Genomic DNA, 20,059 nt, shown 5'->3' with positions numbered 1-20,059 from the left:
AGCTTGACCTGGTATCTTTGATGATGATGTCCTCTGTGAACCGTTGACAATGGCCGGAAAACAAAACGGCTCGAGGTGATATCAGGTTATCCATGGAAATCTCCCGTGTATTGACCATCCAGATCTCTCTAACACACTCTAATCTATCATCTAGTTTGCAGCTTTTACAGCAATTCCTCCCAGTCCTTTTTCAATCATCTCCCGTAATCCTCCTCCTTCCCATGCCCACTCCTCTCCCCGCTCCCTCATCACCCAAGCCAAGGTATCGCCAAACGTCTCACCATTATCCCGAAACCAATCCTCCCCCAACGAACGCACGTAGCTTTCCACCTGTTCTTTCAGTGGAGCGTGGCGTTGGAGATAGAGGACCTGTCCCGGGTCGAGCTTCAGCATGTCCTGCACCACGTAGTAGTGCGGGATCTCATCGCCCCAGCCTTCATCGCCAGGGTCGTGGAATGGGTCTGCGCGGAGCTTGAGTGCTGTTTGTGAGGTTGTCTGTTTGATGGGCGAGTGATGGTAGTATGTGTGGTATGCTGAGGTGTTGTCCAGTTGGTTGCCGTGGTACATCCGGCCAAAGCGGACATAGTTTGGCCGCGACGAGAATTGGATGTTGAAAGTCAGCGGCTGGGTGGTGTCCGGGTAGCGCTTGCGGTATTTGCGTTGGATGGTTCCGTTGCTCGGGCAGATATTGTTCTGGATGACGTCCTGGATCACCATTCTGAGATCCTCGATTTCTGCCAGCTCCTCTGTGGACCAGTTGTGGAGTAGCTGCGCACGTTCCATAATCACGCTGCGCTGGCAGCGCGTGAAGCGGTCATATGCCCGGTTGTGGAAGGCCCGGTGATAGAGCCAGAGACGATAGACCGCCCTGCGGAGACGATACCGCTCGTCGTCTGTGAGAAGACGTCGGTTCTCATAGTCTGTTTTCCACTTCTTGAGCGGATAGATTTCCTCCCAATGCTGCGCCACACGGCCAACTTCCACAATCTGCCTCAGCAGCGGCATGGACAGCGCAGCGTGACGACGCACGTGCGCGGGCTGGCTCGCATTCTGCGTGACCAGTTGGATAATGTCCTCGACAGGCCCAAACTCTGCTTCCGCTGCGCCCATCAAAAGCGTGAGCTTCTGCGAAGATTGGAAAATGCGGCGACAGCGGCGATTGACGGCCGCTAGGTTCAGGACGTCCAGAATGGTATCACAGGATCGGAAGATATGGAGCACTAGCTCCGCGGGTAGATGGTCGAAATGCATGATGCCGCCACGTAGCAGCACGCGCTGATGACAATGACAGAATGTTTCCCCAGCGAGGATCCCGTATCCTCGGCAAAGTTGATATTGTTAACTGGATAGTCGAACTGATGTTGCCCGCAACGTCGTGAGAACTCTGTTGTTAAAGAGTTGAAAAGCAGCAAGAGATTCAGATCTAACACATAGACAGCTTCCTCGTCGCGACAACACAAACACGCGTGTCGCAACGATCCCAAACCACGAAACTATCAAGCAGCCACCCCTCCGTTGGCGTTCACGGCATCACCATACTGAAACGAAGACGCAACAGAAACGGCCAAGAAAACATTGGACATCATTTGCAGCCCCGCAGGGCTACCGGCAACCGCCATGGTGCTATCACAGCGAGCTGCAAAAAGGGTTTGGAGATTCAGAGACGTTTGCAGGGATGGCCCCTTTTGGCCACGCGCAGATATGGGGGTTTACATAAGCAGGTAATTTATCCCTTTACGGTAATTTCCGCCACCGTCAGTAATTTGATAGTTGCCGTACCTGGGAGGCACAACGCCATCAATCGATAAATGCATTCTTAAGCTTGTAGTATTCCAAGGAAGACTCGCGCAGAATACTTGGTATATATAGCACGAATAATCCCTATTGTTCCTCTGAATATCGTCAAAGATTCTCAGAAAACATAGCGTCAGCTTAAGAACTGCATTTATTCAGGAGTATTTTACCCAGCTTGAGGCGATGAGCAATAGACACTGCCATCATTGTCAAGTAAATTACGCCGGATAGGTTACTATGGGAATCACGAGACTGTATATTACGCTGCACTGGATAACGGAACAACACCTGTTGGATTGGGATACAAGATCTCAATTCCAGTGGCCATTCTATCAGTCCGTCGTCCACATTGCAAAAGTCCAATTCAAAGATGATGCATTTTCCCAAACGCCAGACATCCTATTATGTACATCGCGCCCCAGCATCATTTCTGACAGAATCGTAGAGCAGTAGAACGCAAAAAGACAGTTTAACTGAAAATCTCTTTCGTGTCCAGTGCATCTCGCTTTTTGCCGTCCTCTCCAAGTCCAAGGGTGCTCTTCTTGATGAGGCGGTCTGTGCGCACCGATTGGCGCTGAGCACTGCGCTTCGCTCTTTGGAGGCGGAGTTCACGGCGCACCTGGTTCGGGCTGACGTACTCCTTGTTCTCGTAGATAACCGGGCCACCAAAACTGCCCTCAAAGATGACGATAGGAGTCAGGACGAATCGGGGGCCGATCTCGATCAGCGAAATGTCTGGCCCGTCCTTACTCTTGACGCCCGGCTTCTCATTATCCTCAGGATTCTTCTTTCCCTTGGTAGTCTCCGCCTCCCGAATCTCATAGACTCGAATCCAAATTTTGCCGTCCACGCCGAAGACACCAATAATGCGGTCAATGAACGGCTTCATACCCTTGACGCCCTTCTTCGGCACGCAGAAGACACTGCGCAGCATTTCCCGGATCAGGCCACGATACTCACTTCCGGGTTTGCTCATATCAGGTCCATTCTCATCGAAGGACCGATCAAACACAACAAGGCCGCGCCCACCCTTCAGGCAGTTCCCTGCAAACCCGGTGCCCATCTCTCCCATGGTATGCAAATTGGTGACCGAGAACTTGACAGTTGGTCCATTCGGTGCGCGCGAGAGCCACAAATATAGATCCTGACCGCGTTTTCGAGCTTCGAGGAAGAAGACGACGTTGCAGGAGTGAAGCTCAGCAAGCGAATTCAACAAGAGGTTGTAACCACCATTCTTCTTCGTATCGAGTTTGCTCTCTTTATGCGTATGCGGCAACAACGCTGTCAAGTCATTGAGGAGATGTCGATGCCTATCAGATGCCCAACATCAGCAATCTGCGAAACCCTAAGCCCATTTGGCGCATTCCAACTTACCGATGTGTAACACCTCTTGATGTAAGCATGAGGATGCGCGTTTTCGGCATCAACCCAGACTTCTCCTGCTTCTGATCACCTTCCCCTTGCGACTCCTCTTCATCCTCCTCGCTGTCACTGGTGTCATCGTAAACTTCGCCCATATCGACGTCTTCCTCAACATCCTCGACCGGCTTCTTATTCTTCTTTTTCGAAATGGATTTGTACACCGAAGCCATTTTGTCGACTGTGGCAGAAGCCTCGACAAGAACCAAGGCGGCCGAGATATAAGCAATTTAATGAGATTGACTTCGAAAAGAACAGTCGACTTGAAGCTCTAACATAGCAGCAGAAACGGCAGAAACTTTTGCGATCTGTTCCTTGACCGCCCAGAGATATCAAACGCTATTCCGTATCAGGAATAGTCAAGACGTTGACCCACAACGCTAAATTGACTCTTAGATCACGTGATTTATTTGGCACGATGTGCGAGAGAATGCCAGAGAGCTGAAAGACAGAACGATCAATTCATGTTTCGAAATACGAAGTGTGTATCACGTAGATCACATATCATCAATCATTTGACAAAAAAGACATAGTACAGAGGGAATAGACTCCAGATGAGCACCAATGAAACGCTTCAAACACTAGGGATTACTCGAAGATTGGGCAAATTCCTGTCTTCCGTCGGGCGTAGCTCGAAATGGCCCGCCGACGAATTGCGGATCGGTCTGTGAAGCACGCGGCGGTTCATTACCAGGCAATTCGCTAACGAACGGCGCCGGCTGTTGCTGTTGATTCGGCGTTTGGGTCTGGGGGGTCGCCGTGACATTCTCCTGGGCGGGACTTGTCGTGGAACTCTGCGTGGACAACTTATCAACGCTGATAGAAGTGTCTGGAAGCTCAGCGATGAAAGCGTGCGAGCTGCTCTGGCTTGTCGTGGTCGGATGCGCGGATTGACCAGGATGGCTCGGCTGCTGCGGCGCACTGCTAGGTGTAGGGCCTGGAGGATAAGCTGGTGGTGTTGGTTGTCCGGGGGTGTACGGATAATGCGGTTGGCCTGCATGGTACGCGCCAGGATGAAAAGCACCAGGCTGGCCAGGTGGCGGATTGGAGTACGGCCCTGGCGTACTTGGGTCTTGGGGAGCTTGTGAACTCGGTGACTGCGTCACAGGTTGGCCAGGACCGGGCCCATATGAGTTCATGTGCTGTGCAGGATGTGGAGGCGGAGGCGGAGGGGGAAAGTTGCCCTGTGGATATGCGCCATGGGGAGCTGCACCATGCGGTGTATAGGGTGGAGGTGGTGGGAACGTCTGGCCGTAGTGCTGTTGAACAGGCGTGCCGGCACTGCCCGGTGACTGATAACTCGACGTAGGCTGCGTCGTAGGGGGAACTGCCGGCGGTGGACCCTGTTGCCACGGAGTTTGTGGTGCTCCAGTAGGACTCGAAATAGGATGCTGATTATAGCCGGCAGGCCCTGGATAGTGCGAAGTTGGGCTGATGGGTGAAAAAGGGGCCGACTCTGGAGGTCTATATTGCGGGCCCGATGCAGGATAAGGTCCCGGTTGCCCAGGGTAGCCATAAGGGGGTTGACTTGGCGGGCTCTGAGCATCTGTCAGTCAAAGAACGCTGCCACATATGGACTGGATACCGTACATGGAAATGTGATGAAAGTCCCGTCGAAACAGGAGGGAGATTTGTCGCTGATGCATGACTTCCATGTTGGCTAGGCTTATCGTGGAGGAACTGGTTGGACAGCTTATTCAACATGCCTGCTGCCACCTGGGTTAATCCACCGAGTTGGGGATTGCGCTGCGAATTGCTGAGGAAGTTCTGGAAGTTCTGTAGGCAGTCTAGTCAGCCATAGGGCATCCAAGTGCCATGATTCGATGCCAGTTTTCGTACCGAGAGCCCAGCCTTCTCAGTCGCTGAGGAAAATAGACCTCGCAGCGTATCACCGGTTGATTGATGCTGCGGTACTGAGCTTGTCTGCGGTCCCGATACGGGCGGCCATGTTGGACCAGAGCCGATTGACGCGGGTGTTGTCGAGGGACTGAGGGGCGCCGGTTCTGTTGGGACCTCCCATTGTGTTTTGCCCGTGACTCGCTGCACAAAATACCATCGTCGAGAGACTCCTTCCCACTGCGCGAGCCTAAAATCCAAGCAGCCTGGTTAGAGACATTAGGATTCTAGCGGTCGCGTAGGAAAACTAACCATCCCTCCGGCAAAGGTGGTGGTGGGGATGAAGGGCCCGCGCTGTCAGCGGGCGTCTCGTGGGCCATGGTTCAGCCGTTCAGCTGCTGTTAATTTCTATTGATTGAGACAGCCGTGGCAGATTAGCCTCTCAGAGAGTGATGTCGATGTGGGGGAAGAACGAGCGACAAAAAGCAGCGTTCGCGCGTGCTGTGAGAAACGAGGGGAATTGCTGCCCTCTGGTTCCCCCGATGGGCAGCTATCAGTTCCGAGAAAAAGTGGCTCTGGCGCCAGAAGTCAAAACGGCCCCTAAGACGCGAGCCGTGCAGAGGCTCTCTGGATGCTCGCTTTACGAGGTGCTCAGCCTCATGCTCCGCTTCCATCGATCATTCTATAACAGAAACCCTGCATTCCACTTTGCAAATTTTCACACTGGAGAAGTTTCCAATCGTCTACAGAATTCATTCTTCACATGCCCACTATTTCATTTTGTTCGTGACGAGATTGTCCTTACTTTTTTTTTTTTTTTTTTTTTATTTCTCTGCAATCCTCATTTCCAACTCAGTTCGGCCGACTATTTACTATTAGTAATTCAAGCTAATGCTCGATCGCTCGACAGAATGTCATTAGCCTTCAGTCTAACGTCGGAGCCGAAATTACTACCCTCAATGGCCATGATGCCTCTTCGGTTTCCAGAACTTGACGCCTGTGTTGATGTTGTGCTTCTCGTCAATGGGGAACGGAGTCGTGTAGTCATAGGTCGGCTTCAAATGGCCCCAAGTACGTTTCACTTTGTGCAGAATACCCTGCCCAGCGGAGCACCTCTCGTGCCCTGTGAGTGGAACATTCCAGTTGGGCGTGGGATCGTCGGAGAGAGGCCCCGGATAGGTGTGGTTGAGGTAGAGGTTGGTCGTATCGACTTCGTAATTGACATATCCGGTCTTGTCCGCGACCAGCTTGAAAATATTGGCACCGCAGTCCCAGCGACCTAGAGAGGGCAGACGCCAGTTTGCAGACACCGTGGAGATGGCGGAGTAGTGGGTGTAGAAGGTATCGTCCTTGGTTCCCCGGAGTCTGCGCGGGACAGCACCACCCAGGAGGAGGCTGAACACGCGGTTGGGGATAGAGTAGGTCCCCGACTCGTCGAAAGTCAGCAAGATCAGCGTATCCCTGGTCAGGTATTTATTCTGCAGCAGAGGCGTAAGCCAATCTAGTGACCATTTGCCGGAGAAGGTGATGTCGGTGTCATGGCCGTCGTTGGTCATATTGGGGGTGACAAATGACCACTGAGGGAGCTTATGTTCCCTGAGATCCTTCTCGAAGGATGTAAAGTTCTTAATCTGATGGGGACGGATATTGCTGTCGGTGACGGAATTCTCAATCACGAGAGGATTGTGCTTGCGGACATAGTCGTCTGCTCCTGTTTCTTGGTTCTTGTAATAGAAGCCCTGGAAACCGGCGTGCGGCAAGTGCTCCTGGTACTCGCCCCAGGAAATCCCGCGGGTGTCCAGCAGGTCCGCAACGGTCGAGATATTGGAGGGTAGCTGCCAGAAATCATCATTATCCATGCCGAATTCATCTCCCACTACGGCTGCGACATAGTTTGGCTCGGATGGGTGAGTGATTGCCCAGAAATTCGTGAGCGTGATGCCCTGCTCTGCCAGCTTCTTCAGACTCGGATCATTGGCGGCATCGTCAAAGTCCTATTTCCGACGAGGTTAGCCGGTTCAATTGTCAATCGCAAGTTGCCCGTCGAAGACACTGACCGTATTCTCCAGCCAAATTTGGATGAACCGGTCAAAGGCCAGACCCTTGACGTGGGACGTCGGAGAAAGCGGCACAGCAGTGGCACGAGCTTTTTCGATCTCCTCTGGCGAGGGCTGCGTCGTTGTAATAGTCTCGGCCGACGCCAAGGTGGCGGCCGCAATGAGCAAGACGGCACTGAGCTGCATTATGGAAAGCGAAGTCGCAACAACCTCTTTGCTCAAATTTATGTGTTCAATTGCTCCTCGAAAGAGATGATGCAGAAGATCAAGGGATCAACTCTATATGTATCCATGGCCATCTCCTCTCGCGGAACAAACAGCAAACGCATACATAATGACGGCTAGCATCTAATATCGATCCATTGATGCCATTGGACTGTCTACCGAACATCACTGTAGCATTGGCCGGCCAAAGCAACTTGAACGCCTCTCCAGGCCATCCTAGTAGTCGATGGTAAGCGAGCAATGTCACGAGGGCCACAGTATGCCTCTCACTCGATGACTTCAGTGGGGAGAAGAACAGTTTGCAATGGCCACTGGTGGTGACCAACAGGGTAGTTCATTTGAAGGAGCCTGTCAGCATGCTGGATCGTCGAACGGGACTCCACAGAAGATGCTTAGTCGAAATAAGATGCGTTAGCGGCTGCTTGGTGGATAATATCTGCCGAGCACGTGCGTTCATTCTCAGATCTCAAGTGTCCATCGCAGGCTCATCAGCCCATCAGCATCGAGGAATTCGCCATCGTCGGGCCGTCCGGGCGGATAATAATATTGTTTGAACGGACCTGATCTCCAGCGAAATACTGTATACAATGCACTCGGAACATCCTTGTCGGCATCGATATCCGGCCCAGGCTTTCAGTCAGTTGTTCAAAAATCGGCTAGTATGCCGATGCAGGTTGGAATGCCTGTAATTCACATTGCCGACTGCGGGGTAAGTTTAGAGAAGAACGTCTTTCGAGCAATCGAAGCTCAAGAAATTGATGATCACTCCCAAGTTTTGGCCAATCTGGACATCACGGATGTTGATATCATGTTGGACGGATAGAAATCATGTCTCCATCGTGCGAGTGCTCAAAGTTTCTCGGTACGGAGACCTAAAAAATATATTCTCTCCAAATGGTAGTAACTACAGGTAGGAGTAGAGGTACCTTTTGTTCACAGCTTCAAGAACTTCGTGAATAAATCCAACTTGAAGAAGCTAGGGCCATCGCATCTTGCAAATTTGGTTGCTTTAGGGCTTAAACAGCCTCAGATTGTTCTCTAAATTTCGCTGAACCTCGGTTGGTACTTGGGAGTTCGGATGCCTCCTCAATCACAATGTCAACGTTACATCGGCTAGGCGTCCGTCGGCGAGGGGCGAGTACATCGTCTAAAAGTAAAAGATGGCGCCAATTACAAATCTACGAAACACTTCATGGCAGAGAATACGAGCTGAATGATCTCCAAGACGCGATGGGAGTGTCAGTTCCTGAAAGACTGCCATTGTGTGTACGGAATAACTCCGTACGAATCGCTGGCGACGGGCGACGGGAGAGGATCGGGGAGTGCGGATCGCAGTTCGTTGATTCTCGGAATTAATTAAAAACACCAAAATGATCGTTTTAGGTTTTTTAGCCCTAATCACGTGTTACACTAACCTATGATGGCATAACCTGGCCACAGGAGTCCTCAGCGCTACAGACTCGCGGGCTCCGGCGTTTACTCCAGAGGCTAGTCCGTAGTTGGCCCGAATATTAGGTTATCAGGTATCTATTCTACTCCTTGCTTGGACGACTTGAGGAGCCCTGTGCACTCGAAGCTAATAAATAGGCACCCCGTACGGAGTATCCCTTACACAAAAGCCCTAATCACTGCAACATGAACAGGAAGGATGACAAATACAATGGAAGGTACTCTGTACTCCGCACAGCATGTAGCTGAAGTAACCATTGCATCAATTGAATGAGAGCACGAAAGTATTTTTTTTTTTTTTTTTCTGAAAATATCAAGAGCCGAATTGATGATGTGGTTGAAGTGATGAATCACAGCACAAAGAGGAGCGGACCATCCGCATCTGGCACCGTTTGGCCTCCTCGTAACTAGCGTATTTCCATTTCCGGCCTGGATCGGACAATAATCTGCCGGGTGGATCACGGCCGGCCTGGCCCCGTTTCTGGTATTCTCGGCGAACACGAGATTCCTGCCAAGAATTCCTCGTTGACCTGAGCTAACTGGATTAGGGATCATTAAATTATCGTAAGCCTGTCCGAGTATTTCAGCCAAGGGAACCGTGGCCGCAGAGGAATGAAAAAGGATCTTCTGAAACATGGCAATCTAGCGGGGCTGCCTGGGGCCAACTCCAGCGCCATGCAGGTCATTTGCCATATGGCAATTGGCGACCAGCGATGCGCATTCCCCTTGAAGACTGGGGTGCATCCCACCATCGGCACTCCGTACGGTGAGATCCAGACAGAGATTGGAAGAAACGCGCTCCTGGTCTCTTTCTTAGGTAGTCATGGTTCGGCCCTATGTAACTCCCCAAAGTTGAGCCTGCTCTCCAGTCGGAGTCCGCTGTAAGAAGAGCCCAAACTGTAATTCCCGAGCTTCTTATCTGGGTATAGCGAGAGGTACAGCGCGCGGCAAGGAACGCCGATGGATTCCACAGACTCTTCCAAATACGTTAAGCTTTGGCGACAAACTTTGCGCTGAACCCTCAACCAGTCAGCCGCGTGGAGTTTAATCGCCGCCGAATCCATCGTGCAGTTTGGATCGGATTTCTGAAAAAGGGTCGATTCCCCAGTCCAAGACTTTCAACTCCACAGTGCAGAGTCCACCGTTCGCAGAGGCTCCTGAGTCCTGTTGAGTCCACTGCGTTTCTTCGTCTTTCGCAGAGCATGGCCCTGACTCTCCACGCCAGCTCATCGGCCGAATTTGCATCTGAACGACTTCCTTAATGTCGAACCGTCCTGGGTAGCCTCTACCCCTCAACTTTCGCAGAGACTCACCCCCTATGTCTCCATCAGGGCCACTATGGCATACCCTGGCTGGTCACACAGAAGACATGGGGCTCTTGGACCCAAGGGACGTCGAATACACGGGTGAGAGCAAGTACAAGGCCGCGACCGACTTGCTTTCACTGTCGAAGACACATCGCAATGGCCTCATTGCCGTCTCAACCCTGGCCTTGGTGTCGTTGGTGTCGACACTGAGCATGATTATCCTCGTGACCTACCGACTCATCTTTTGGGAGCGATACACCAAGCACTATCTCAACTACAGTCGATATGTGATCCTGATCTATAACCTCTTGTTGGCCGATTTCCAGCAGTCGTTGGCATTTATGCTGAATCTGTACTGGATTGCCAAGGATGGGATCCAGATTCGGTCCCCTGCGTGCTTCATGCAGGGCCTTTGGATCCAAGTCGGAGATTCAAGCAGTGGCCTGTTTGCTCTTGCTATCTGCGTCTATTCATTCATCCAGGTGGAGCTGGGATGGAAAATTGGATACAGGAGCTTTATCAACTGTATCATCGGCATTTGGGCGTTCATCGCCCTGATGGCCATTATTCCGATCGCCTTGCATAAAGGAAACCCCTTTACCCTCGCTGGTCCATGGGTAGGTTACTAGTCTCCCCCACGAAATTCGGAATTTTTGGGTTAATTCCACCGTCAATAGTGCTGGCTGGATGCTCGATACGAGACCGAACGTCTATGGACTCACTATTTCTGGATCTTTTTCGCCGAGTTTGGGATCGTCGTGTTGTATACCATCATGTTCTTCAAGCTCCGGAGGCGGATTGCATCTGCCGCCGCGGTGAGACAGCAGGATGAACGGTCACTGAAACGAATTCGACGTTTCGTGTATTACATGATTGTCTATCCACTGGCATATCTCCTCCTCTCCCTCCCGTTGGCTGCAGGACGAATGATGACTGCAGGCGGCCGTACCCCATCAATCCCGTACATGTGTGTAGCTGGTGCGTTAATCACCAGTTCCGGGTTCGTCAACGTTTTGCTGTACACCACGACGCGGCGCGCGATCGTCCTGGATACGGACCGCAGCAACGACCGATCTCAACTGAACCCGTTCCACCACTACGATTACAGGAGCAACCACGTCGCCACGGTCGTCGCAGACGGCAATGTGAATTCGGACATCGATTCCCGCCACATATACGGCCGAGGCAAGACGAGGTCCCATGCGCACACATCTAGCGCCGAGTCAACAGATAAGATCATTGACAATGAGGACAACATCACTCGACGCGACAACGCTCCTGTCACGGTTGAGCTACCTGAGTTGGACCGAGTCTATCAAAAGACGACCACTTTCCAAATCACGACGGAACCGGCTCTTCCGTCTCCCACATATCCTCCGCTGAGTGGCGATCAGACACAGCTGATGGCCTCAACAAACAACAACGGAAATCTGCAAAACGGCAACCGAAGAAGCATCCAGAAAAGCAAACCTCGATGGAGGTGGTTTTAGAAAAGTTTTGCATTTGGGCATTTTTGATTTGGGTGGCACTCTCTGTTTGCATCTACTCCGTACATACGTACCTATATACTATACCCTGGGTGGCTATCTGTGTTCAGCGCTGTTTTACACATGTAAAAAGGGAGGAAGTGTGTCCTTACGAGATATGTACAATAGTTTTTCCGCTCTGTTCCTCTGCTAGATAATGATGACCTGATGGCTCAAGTCATGTTGGTTGAAAATTCACGTGATACAACAACTATGTATCGGTAGAGAAGCCAATCTTATCAGATGATCGATAAGATAAGGCCAACACGTGATTGGTTATCTCCCTATCGGAGGACGGAGTAACGTTGCGGAGAGGCCGAAGGTGATTGCATCAGTCACCTCCACGTTGCCATTCGGAGCTCGACTACCGCTGATATCGCAGTCCTAGTTGCAGCCAGATTGAGTTGTCGGATCTCTGGGCCAAACATCTTTTATATCTTTATCCCTAACGCCCTCCTTCGCCGCCGTCATGGGACCGCATGGCCGGCGTCCCCGCCTCTCCGCAACGGCGATCTGTCCGACTACTCACGCAATTCATCCCTCGGTCCGATCATCAAATGCATTGACCGGCCGCCGATCTCGACGGACCTTTTCAGCTACCTCATGCGCATATCCGACCCTGTCTCAATTCCATCGATCTGACTTTACAAGCCAGCCATACACAGGCACCTATGAGGCCGGCCTACCGACATCGGGTCCGTTGGGATCAGCCCCGGCGTTTGGGGCACCCCGATTTACTCCCAAAATCTTGAAGCAGTATCTGGATCAATATGTGGTTGGACAGGACCGGGCAAAGAAAGTGCTCAGCGTCGCCGTATACAACCATTACCAGCGCATCCAGGAGCTTCGCCGGCGCGAAGAAGAGGCGGCCGAGATGTTAGCTCAGCAGGAACGGAGAGCGGGCCTAGAAATGGGGGGTATGTTCTGCCAGACTGGGAAATGCTTCCAATGCTGACACCCATAGGTGACTACCCTGGCCAGCAACGGAGATATGACGCCGGTGGCCATGATCAGCAATCAATGTTTACACGGTCATTAAATGCTCTGGCCGAAGATTCGCCCCTGCAGCTAGAAAAATCAAACGTTCTGCTTCTGGGACCTTCTGGCGTTGGTAAAACATTGATGGCTAGAACGCTAGCGAGAGTGTTGTCGGTTCCGTTCAGCATGTCAGACTGCACGCCGTTTACGCAGGCCGGATATATCGGCGAAGACGCCGAAGTGTGCGTCCACCGATTACTGGCTGCGGCGAATTACGATGTTGAACAGGCTGAGCGAGGGATCATTTGCCTGGATGAAGTCGATAAGATTGCGACCGCCAAGGTCAGTCACGGCAAGGATGTAAGCGGAGAAGGTGTGCAGCAAGCGCTCCTCAAAATCATCGAGGGGACGACCATACAAGTTCAGGCCAAGCCGGAGCGAAACACACCTCGATCTGGGGGTTCGTTCCCGCCGGGATCGCCGAGTTCGTTCTCGTCTTCTGGGACTGGATCACCGCCTGCGAAGGGCGAAGTGTACAACGTCCGCACCGATAACATTCTGTTCATCTTCACCGGCGCATTTATCGGCCTGAACAAGATCATCATGGATCGCATTTCGAAGGGCTCCATGGGCTTTGGTCAGCCTGTCCGGGCGTCATCCTCCAGCGACAGTCGGTCGGGTGATCCTTCGGCGCTGAACTATACACCGACTCCTGTCCTTCCGGGCTCCGAAGAAGAAGCCCTCTATAAGAAACACCTCCCATTCTTCACCTCTGCCGCGCCACAATCTCCCAACTCTGAGCCTGTCTACTTCAACCCCCTGGACCTCGTCACACCAGCCGATCTTCAGAAATTCGGCTTCATCCCCGAACTTATCGGACGCATCCCCATCACCACAGCCGTATCACCTCTAACGCATTCCCTTCTCCTGCGTATCCTGACCGAACCGCGCAACTCCCTTGTCGCGCAGTTTACAACCCTCTTCTCCCTCTCCGGCATCGAGCTGCGCTTCACAACGCCGGCCCTGCACAAAATCGCCGCCAATGCCCTCGCCATGGGCACCGGCGCACGGGCACTCCGCACCGAGCTCGAGACGATCCTCGCGGACGCCATGTTCGAAGCACCGGGCTCGTCGGTGAAATTCGTGCTCGTCACCGAGGCCGTCGCCGACCGGAAGGAGAAACCCGTGTATCTGGGCCGTGGACAGGGCGCGCGGTTCCACGCTATGATCGCCGCCGAGGAAAGTGAGTGGGAAGCAAAGATGCAGGCGGAGAAGGAGAAGAGCGGAAAACATCAACAATCATCCTCGACGACGGAATCCAGAAGTCGCGCTTCCACGGCAATGGGGGGTGGGACTTGATCAATTTACATGCAAATGTAATATAGGATGACGATATAATGCTATTTTTAACTCCGCGGCCGGCACCCGCGGTATGAAATGCCACGAATCGATCAAACTGGTTTTATGTGTGGGGTATGTAGTGACAAAAGGTGTGAAAGTCAACTATAATACACAAAGCGGCAAAATATTATCTACAAGTAACACGCTTTGTCGTCTATTGACCTGTTAAGGTTTTAAAGGCCGTACTCCGGACCGCCCCCTCCATCAGCGTGTTTCTAGCCACTGCGCATATTCCGCCGGCTTCACATCATATCGTCGAAAAAGAAGCTCAGGGGGTCCAATAAAGTCAATCTGAACCGAGTACCGGAACAATGGTTAAGTATTTCCCTCAACTTTGCTTGGAAAGGGGGGAGGAAGACATACATGCTGCCACTCCAGCCATCGCTTTTGTACATTCGTCGAGATTACGATTGTGAACCGTCTGTACAGCGGCGCGTGGAGAATCGCCCAGCCAGCGAAGAATTCGCAGAGATGGTCCGTATCACGCGCCTCCTGGGTCAATCCGCGCGGGATGTCCTCGGAATCGGCCTCGCTGCGGGAGCCGTAGTTGGGGATATCGGCGAGGGAGATGATGGGGGACTCGAGGAAGGGGTTGAGGAAAGGATCGAGGTCCTCCGGGGCTGCTGGGTATTTGCAGGCTGTGCATGTCCTTTTTCGACCGCCTTCAATGGCGATCTCGCCGATAAGCACGGCCATGACGACGAACCTATATACAATTTTGGTTATTTCTTTTGACCATTCTTGATGTATTAGTTTTTGCGGGTAAAGCCTACCGTGGATCTTCGTCAAACTTGGACTCCAACCATGCCATGATGTTGGGCCGTAGCATCAATTTCCATGACCCTGGAGCTTTTTCCCGCACGTAGTCGCGGAACCATGCAAGGATCACGATCGCGTTGTCCCGGTCGTGTAGCATGACGTCTTCCGTCATCAGGAACGCGCCACCGTGAGGGAAGAGTCGTTGAAAGTACGCCTCGCCTTCCATGAATTTAATCTTCCTTCCCAACGATACGCTCCAGAAGTTGAACTGTAAAGTGCGAGTCATCCTCGCAAGGCCCCGCAGATCATGAAAGTCCACAAAACTGTGGTGGAACTGAGAACCCAGTCAGCTAGTCCCATTGTGCAGTGCAAGTTCCCAGAGGACATACTATTGCAACTCCCTCGGGTGATTTGGAAAACTTGTCCCAGTCGTCGCCCTTGAGATTCCCGAGTATAATCACGTTGTGGTTCTCTAAAAATCTCCACAGGCGCTCAAACTCCCCAGACTTGTCCTTCGGAAAGTGGAGGTAGAACAAATTAGCATGCCTCTGACGGCCTGAGTCGCTGATAAAAGACAGCTTTTTGAACGACATCCCAAACCGTTGCGCGAAAAGCGCGTCCCAATCGACATGCGGGTCCGACATTTGAGAGCCATCCAGCGGCGGTGCGTCTGTCATCTCGACCTCCTGAATCATGGGTGTCTGCGGTGGCACCACCAGTGATTCCCGCTTCGTATCTACCGGTGCTATTTGAGGCATATTTCGACGTCGAGGGTCTCGCGCTGGGGATATTCGCGTGATGGTCGAGGTACTATCAACAGCCATGCTGTTTCGTCGGGGAGTTTCGGGATCTTGGCGCGGCGTCGGTGGGATTGTTGCCTTAATGCTGGGGTCTGGGCGTCTTCCAAGCGTTGAATCTTCATGTTGGCGATTGAACGGGTCCTCATGGTCGGGAGTCTTTGTGACTTGTACATCTGGTGTCTGCAGGCGTTGAGTTTGTGGCGATTGTTGCATTGAAGCTGGCGACTCCGGGACCCGCTTTTTCGGGCTCGCTGTCTTGGAAGCCTCCGATCCAGACGTCCCTGCATGCTTACCAGCAAGAAATCCGCGCGTTTCCTGCCTCGTGGGTGACCCAAACCGGCCAAATCGTTCGGGCCTTGCAAGTCTATCACCATCATCATTGTCCTCTTCCCTCGAGTTTCGTTGAGGCCGGTAGTCCGGACGAAACACGTCAAGCGGCAATCGGAAACCATGCGCCGCAATATGCAGGGCACCGTCAGGGTAACTGTAAGAGTACCGATCCAAGAACCCAAAGCTCTTCGAACCAGCCGGGTAACACAACAACGTCAGGGTGGTAGAGTAAGGGACGCGAAAGATAGCAACAAGGTCCCTTTCCCGAAGAAATTCCGCAAACCTATTTACAGCTTGGTCGGTATCGGGATAGCCCACGAGACACCCATTGAACAAAGTGTCCTGACCAGTCTACATACCTTCTTGTTAGAATAATTTCAAAGTAAAAGATTCGGCATGATCGCTTACATCTTGGGTAATCGAGTTGTACCGTTCAATATCGCACAGGTCGTCAAAGTGCACCTCAATGCGACTCTGGGACTTCAAGGCGTAGATCGTTCGCCGAGCTTCCATATTCATGTTGCACAAGCGAACATCCCCAATCTCCTCCCTGGGGTCTCCATAAGAGACTTGGCAGAGAATGTCTCCCACGTTCCACGTCCGCACTTTGAATGACCCTAATGGCACCGTCTGTTTCATGTGTTCACCAGGTTGCGGTGGTGAATCTTGTAGCTGAATCGGCGGCGTTGGTAGGGAGAATCGTCTGCTGCCTGAATCGTTCGTTTGGTGGAGGACCGGTGACTGCGGCAGAGACGCTGCATGCGGGCCCTCTGAAGGTCTTTGCTCATTGTGATTCTCCACCTCCTCATGAATCTCGCCATCCTCATCACCTTCCGATACAAAGAGGCCATCATCCGCATTATCATTCACTGACACATTGTTTGTCTTATGTGACGGTTGCAATCTAAATGGCGTCCATTCAGACGGACGTTGCAACTCCAGCTGTGCAGGACTTGGATCAGGCTCATTTCGGGCTGCTTTGCCAAACTTATTTCTGGACATTTTGCTCCATATTCGACCCGGTGAACTAACAGCTGTTGGTGATGCGGCTGTTCGCTCTACTCGATGCTTCGCGACCACATGTGTGATGTCCCGTCTCTGGTGCGGACTCTGAGATTGGCCAAAAGAAACAGCTAGGGTTGGGGAAATCTTAAGTCTTTCAAGCCGGGGTCGTGTTGATGTTGCATTAAATTGGCCGCGTGGAGCGGTTGGAGCTGTAGTGGCGGGTTCTGCGTCCGTTCCAATCGTTGATGCTCTTCTCACAAGGTTGGCAACTTGAGAGCCACCATCGCATGCCGCACTGGGAACGTCTTCCCGCGGGGTTAGGTCCTGGTGGGTTGAGGCCCCCGTCGCCGTTGACAACACAGGAGAATCCGAAACCCGTCGCGGAGTTGACCCAGGTCGCTCGGTAGCAACGCCGTTAACGGATGAGCTACACTCCCGATGCATCACCCCTAACGGTAACCGTCTGGGTTCGACAAGATTGCGTTGATCGCTGTCGGCATCTTCGGTAGAGACACCGGGCGCTACACTGGTTTGCTTGGTTCCTTGCTGCTGGCGGCCTTCGCCACTCTCCGATTCAGAGATTTCCATTGGGTCAGAAGCCCTAACATCGCCGGTCGGAGAGTCCTGCTCCTGCTTGACGGGCGGATTCTTGTCGCTCCAGTCATTGAACTTCACTTTAAAAGGAAATGAAGGCGTCAAGGAGCTATGTTCATTGAGATCAGACTCTTTTTTGATGGCGATGGCATGACGAATACTATCATCCAAGTTCTGCTCGGCGCATGTTATGGTTTTCTCCACATGGTGTCCCCCTGGCGGTTCACTTGCTGCCGCTGCATTGCTAGGAATGTCGTCACCAGGTACATTGGTTCTCCCAGCTGGATTGCCAGATACTGTTCCCGGAGGCCGCAGCACCATCGTCCCCCCCAAAAAAACCTGGGTTAACAGACTCAACCCTTTTTAGCACTGGATGGACCTAAGGCGGGGCATCGCAAACAAGGATATTCCCCGACGGTCCATCGCTACCGAAGGTAGCAATGACGATCTGGATCACTTTGGCAAGCTAACTTCTTTCTTTGCTGTAGCCAATCCCTATCGATCGCGACTTTTTGAAAGAGAAATCCAGTTGAGCTTAGGTCAGAAATGGGACGAGTACGTACCCAGGTCTTGGCATTCTACTTGTCAGAATGTCAACTGTCATACATTAGCTGAAAGCTTAATTACGAGTGAACTATTCCCAATACCTGTGGGTTTACAGTTCGCAGCCGCTGACAAATGACCGGGAGCATCAGAAATCTAAACTCAAGAGCCTCTAGGCAAAAAGGCGGCTCGTGAAGATCGGCCTACTAATGTTACCGGTGGCCTGGATACAAATGCAACCCTGTTAACTCGTGTAGCATATCCATGCTGACCCAGGGGATTGGGTCGGTGTTACCATACAAAAAGAAGGTACTAAAAGAGCAAGGGATATCATTAACATTCGCTTCACCGTCATCTTTCCAAGATATGAATCCAATGAGCTATGAAGACCGCCAAGTTCCAAGCGAAAACTCGAGAGCCGTCAAATAATGTCACGTGATTAGGTAAGCTGGACTCCAAAGTTCGAGGGGGCGCAGTACAAGTATTTTTGTCTCATGGAAGCGTGTGTTGTCCATCAGCGGCATAGCACTCTGTGCCAATGCCATGTTCCTGAGGTGTAACGGATGTGGCGTCGCTGGGTGCTATTAAGAGGACTTCGCCAGAATGGCGACCGGGGGAGATAAACGCCCATCCCAAATAAATAGCCATCGACTGTCAAGTTCGACCGATATTACCGGCTGAGTAAGGCACGCTTCTCCAACTCAGAACCCATCAGCTGAATCAATTGGGCACACCATCTCATGACATATCGAACCAGACATTGTCCAATGCAGAACTGACGAATGGAATGAATACCGTTGGCATAATGGCTGGCTGAATAGGGTATGGCTGTCCTATATCGGTTTTCCCTTTCGTGCCAAGACCTTTTCCATCCGCGCCTTCATCGAGTCGACCAATTTGTTGATTTCCCTGGTGGTGAGCTTGTCCCACTCCTCCAAGACGGCCCTCTTCAGCTCGATTTCATTCGCGATGTATCGCTTCTGGAGCCGCTTTTTCAGAATGAGGAGTACATCCTTGAAAACATTGAGGTCGGAGGATGACTCTGGGTTTCGCAAACAAGGAAGGTTGACCGACTCCATGAATGCTTGCACCATGCTTGGCCCATTTCCTGAGTGGTCATATGCGCTGTTCGTTTCCTCCAAATATATCATGCGTTTCGACGTTGCGACGGGCTGCACATGGGGACGCACAATCCGGGTGATAAAATCCTGTTGACTCATGACACCATTGTTGCTACCCTCCACACTGTAGAATATCAATGGGCTCTTGTAATCGTAACCGACCATGCCCCAGCAGTGATAGATGGATTTATCGGCATCCTCACGCGCTTGTAAACAGTCCTCGCACAGGCGTTCGTCCCTCCGACTAAACACCCTCGCCTTGCGGCTCGCACCCAAGCCGAAATTCACAACGTCGCTGAAGAGAACGGAGCGCCATTCATTCTGCCAATGCTGGTGCGCGAGAGCGTATTGCATGCGCGTTTCACGGGCCTTGCGCGTGAGCCATTTCTGCTGACACGAGATACGTTTACAGTAACCCTCCTTGACCATGTGATTGCGTATTGTTTGCATGTGGACCCCCTCGACTCCAACCGCCTGCCCGAGCTCCTCCCAGGAGACATCCCCGTTTGAGCTCTCGATCAACTGGATCATCTTCTGCAGCAGATCGTCACTGATTTTCCTCGGACGGCCGCGCCGATCTGCCTTCTTCGAGCCGGGATCCGTCTTCTTGACTACCTTGGCATCTTGTACTTGGGGCTTCTGTGCTGCCTCGGCAGTTCGCGTCGAAGCATCCGGCTGAGACATTGGTCGAGATACTTGGCCCCCGACCTTTCGCATGTAGCTATAGGCGCCCATCATAGAATCGAAGGAACTGATTGCGTTTAAATGGGAAGCTTGGGTGTTAGAGAATGACGCCATGATAGGGAAAAAGGTTCGAAGCCAGCGGAAGGGTCGCGTATATATGCTCCCAATCTCCGAGTCGCGGCTCTTTTTCTTTTTTTTTTTTTTTTCTTTTTCTTTTTTTCGTTTTCGCGT

At 52.0% G+C, this 20,059-nt stretch overlaps 8 protein-coding genes across 8 annotated transcripts; 2 read left to right on the top strand and 6 right to left on the bottom strand.

The window, feature by feature from the left end:
* Nucleotides 1–150: 150 nt before the first annotated feature.
* Nucleotides 151–1,251, bottom strand: VTN49DRAFT_3934 (uncharacterized protein; the record flags this gene model as incomplete). Its single annotated transcript, XM_069411824.1, has 1 exon — nucleotides 151–1,251. One exon carries the CDS (start codon nucleotides 1,249–1,251, stop codon nucleotides 151–153), a length of 1,101 nt encoding a protein of 366 aa, XP_069272558.1.
* Nucleotides 1,252–2,263: 1,012 nt separating this feature from the next.
* Nucleotides 2,264–3,386, bottom strand: VTN49DRAFT_3933 (uncharacterized protein; the record flags this gene model as incomplete). Its single annotated transcript, XM_069411823.1, has 2 exons — nucleotides 2,264–3,104; nucleotides 3,169–3,386. 2 exons carry the CDS (start codon nucleotides 3,384–3,386, stop codon nucleotides 2,264–2,266), a joined length of 1,059 nt encoding a protein of 352 aa, XP_069272557.1.
* A 408-nt stretch (nucleotides 3,387–3,794) lies between these two features.
* VTN49DRAFT_3932 (uncharacterized protein) lies at nucleotides 3,795–5,429 on the bottom strand (the record flags this gene model as incomplete). The annotated part of the gene is made up of 4 exons (XM_069411822.1): nucleotides 3,795–4,751; nucleotides 4,804–4,989; nucleotides 5,053–5,299; nucleotides 5,362–5,429. 4 exons carry the CDS (start codon nucleotides 5,427–5,429, stop codon nucleotides 3,795–3,797), a joined length of 1,458 nt encoding a protein of 485 aa, XP_069272556.1.
* Nucleotides 5,430–6,005: 576 nt separating this feature from the next.
* Nucleotides 6,006–7,292, bottom strand: VTN49DRAFT_3931 (uncharacterized protein; the record flags this gene model as incomplete). The annotated part of the gene is made up of 2 exons (XM_069411821.1): nucleotides 6,006–7,043; nucleotides 7,107–7,292. The coding sequence occupies 2 exons, from the start codon at nucleotides 7,290–7,292 to the stop codon at nucleotides 6,006–6,008; spliced, it is 1,224 nt and encodes a 407-aa protein (XP_069272555.1).
* A 2,806-nt stretch (nucleotides 7,293–10,098) lies between these two features.
* Nucleotides 10,099–11,577, top strand: VTN49DRAFT_3930 (uncharacterized protein; the record flags this gene model as incomplete). The annotated part of the gene is made up of 2 exons (XM_069411820.1): nucleotides 10,099–10,704; nucleotides 10,765–11,577. The coding sequence occupies 2 exons, from the start codon at nucleotides 10,099–10,101 to the stop codon at nucleotides 11,575–11,577; spliced, it is 1,419 nt and encodes a 472-aa protein (XP_069272554.1).
* Nucleotides 11,578–12,082: 505 nt separating this feature from the next.
* VTN49DRAFT_3929 (uncharacterized protein) lies at nucleotides 12,083–13,950 on the top strand (the record flags this gene model as incomplete). The annotated part of the gene is made up of 2 exons (XM_069411818.1): nucleotides 12,083–12,530; nucleotides 12,578–13,950. The coding sequence occupies 2 exons, from the start codon at nucleotides 12,083–12,085 to the stop codon at nucleotides 13,948–13,950; spliced, it is 1,821 nt and encodes a 606-aa protein (XP_069272553.1).
* Nucleotides 13,951–14,196: 246 nt separating this feature from the next.
* Nucleotides 14,197–17,801, bottom strand: VTN49DRAFT_3928 (uncharacterized protein; the record flags this gene model as incomplete). Its single annotated transcript, XM_069411817.1, has 5 exons — nucleotides 14,197–14,283; nucleotides 14,356–14,698; nucleotides 14,766–15,085; nucleotides 15,141–16,232; nucleotides 16,290–17,801. The coding sequence occupies 5 exons, from the start codon at nucleotides 17,799–17,801 to the stop codon at nucleotides 14,197–14,199; spliced, it is 3,354 nt and encodes a 1,117-aa protein (XP_069272552.1).
* A 1,055-nt stretch (nucleotides 17,802–18,856) lies between these two features.
* Nucleotides 18,857–19,828, bottom strand: VTN49DRAFT_3927 (uncharacterized protein; the record flags this gene model as incomplete). The annotated part of the gene is made up of 1 exon (XM_069411816.1): nucleotides 18,857–19,828. The coding sequence occupies one exon, from the start codon at nucleotides 19,826–19,828 to the stop codon at nucleotides 18,857–18,859; it is 972 nt and encodes a 323-aa protein (XP_069272551.1).
* Nucleotides 19,829–20,059: the final 231 nt, after the last annotated feature.

This window comes from Thermomyces lanuginosus, assembly GCF_041956635.1.
Source record: "Thermomyces lanuginosus strain ATCC 200065 unplaced genomic scaffold VTN49scaffold_3, whole genome shotgun sequence".
Taxonomy (NCBI): Eukaryota; Fungi; Ascomycota; class Eurotiomycetes; order Eurotiales; family Trichocomaceae; genus Thermomyces; species Thermomyces lanuginosus.
The sequence above is the reverse complement of the archived record's forward strand: the minus strand, read 5'-3'. Positions and strand labels throughout refer to the sequence as shown.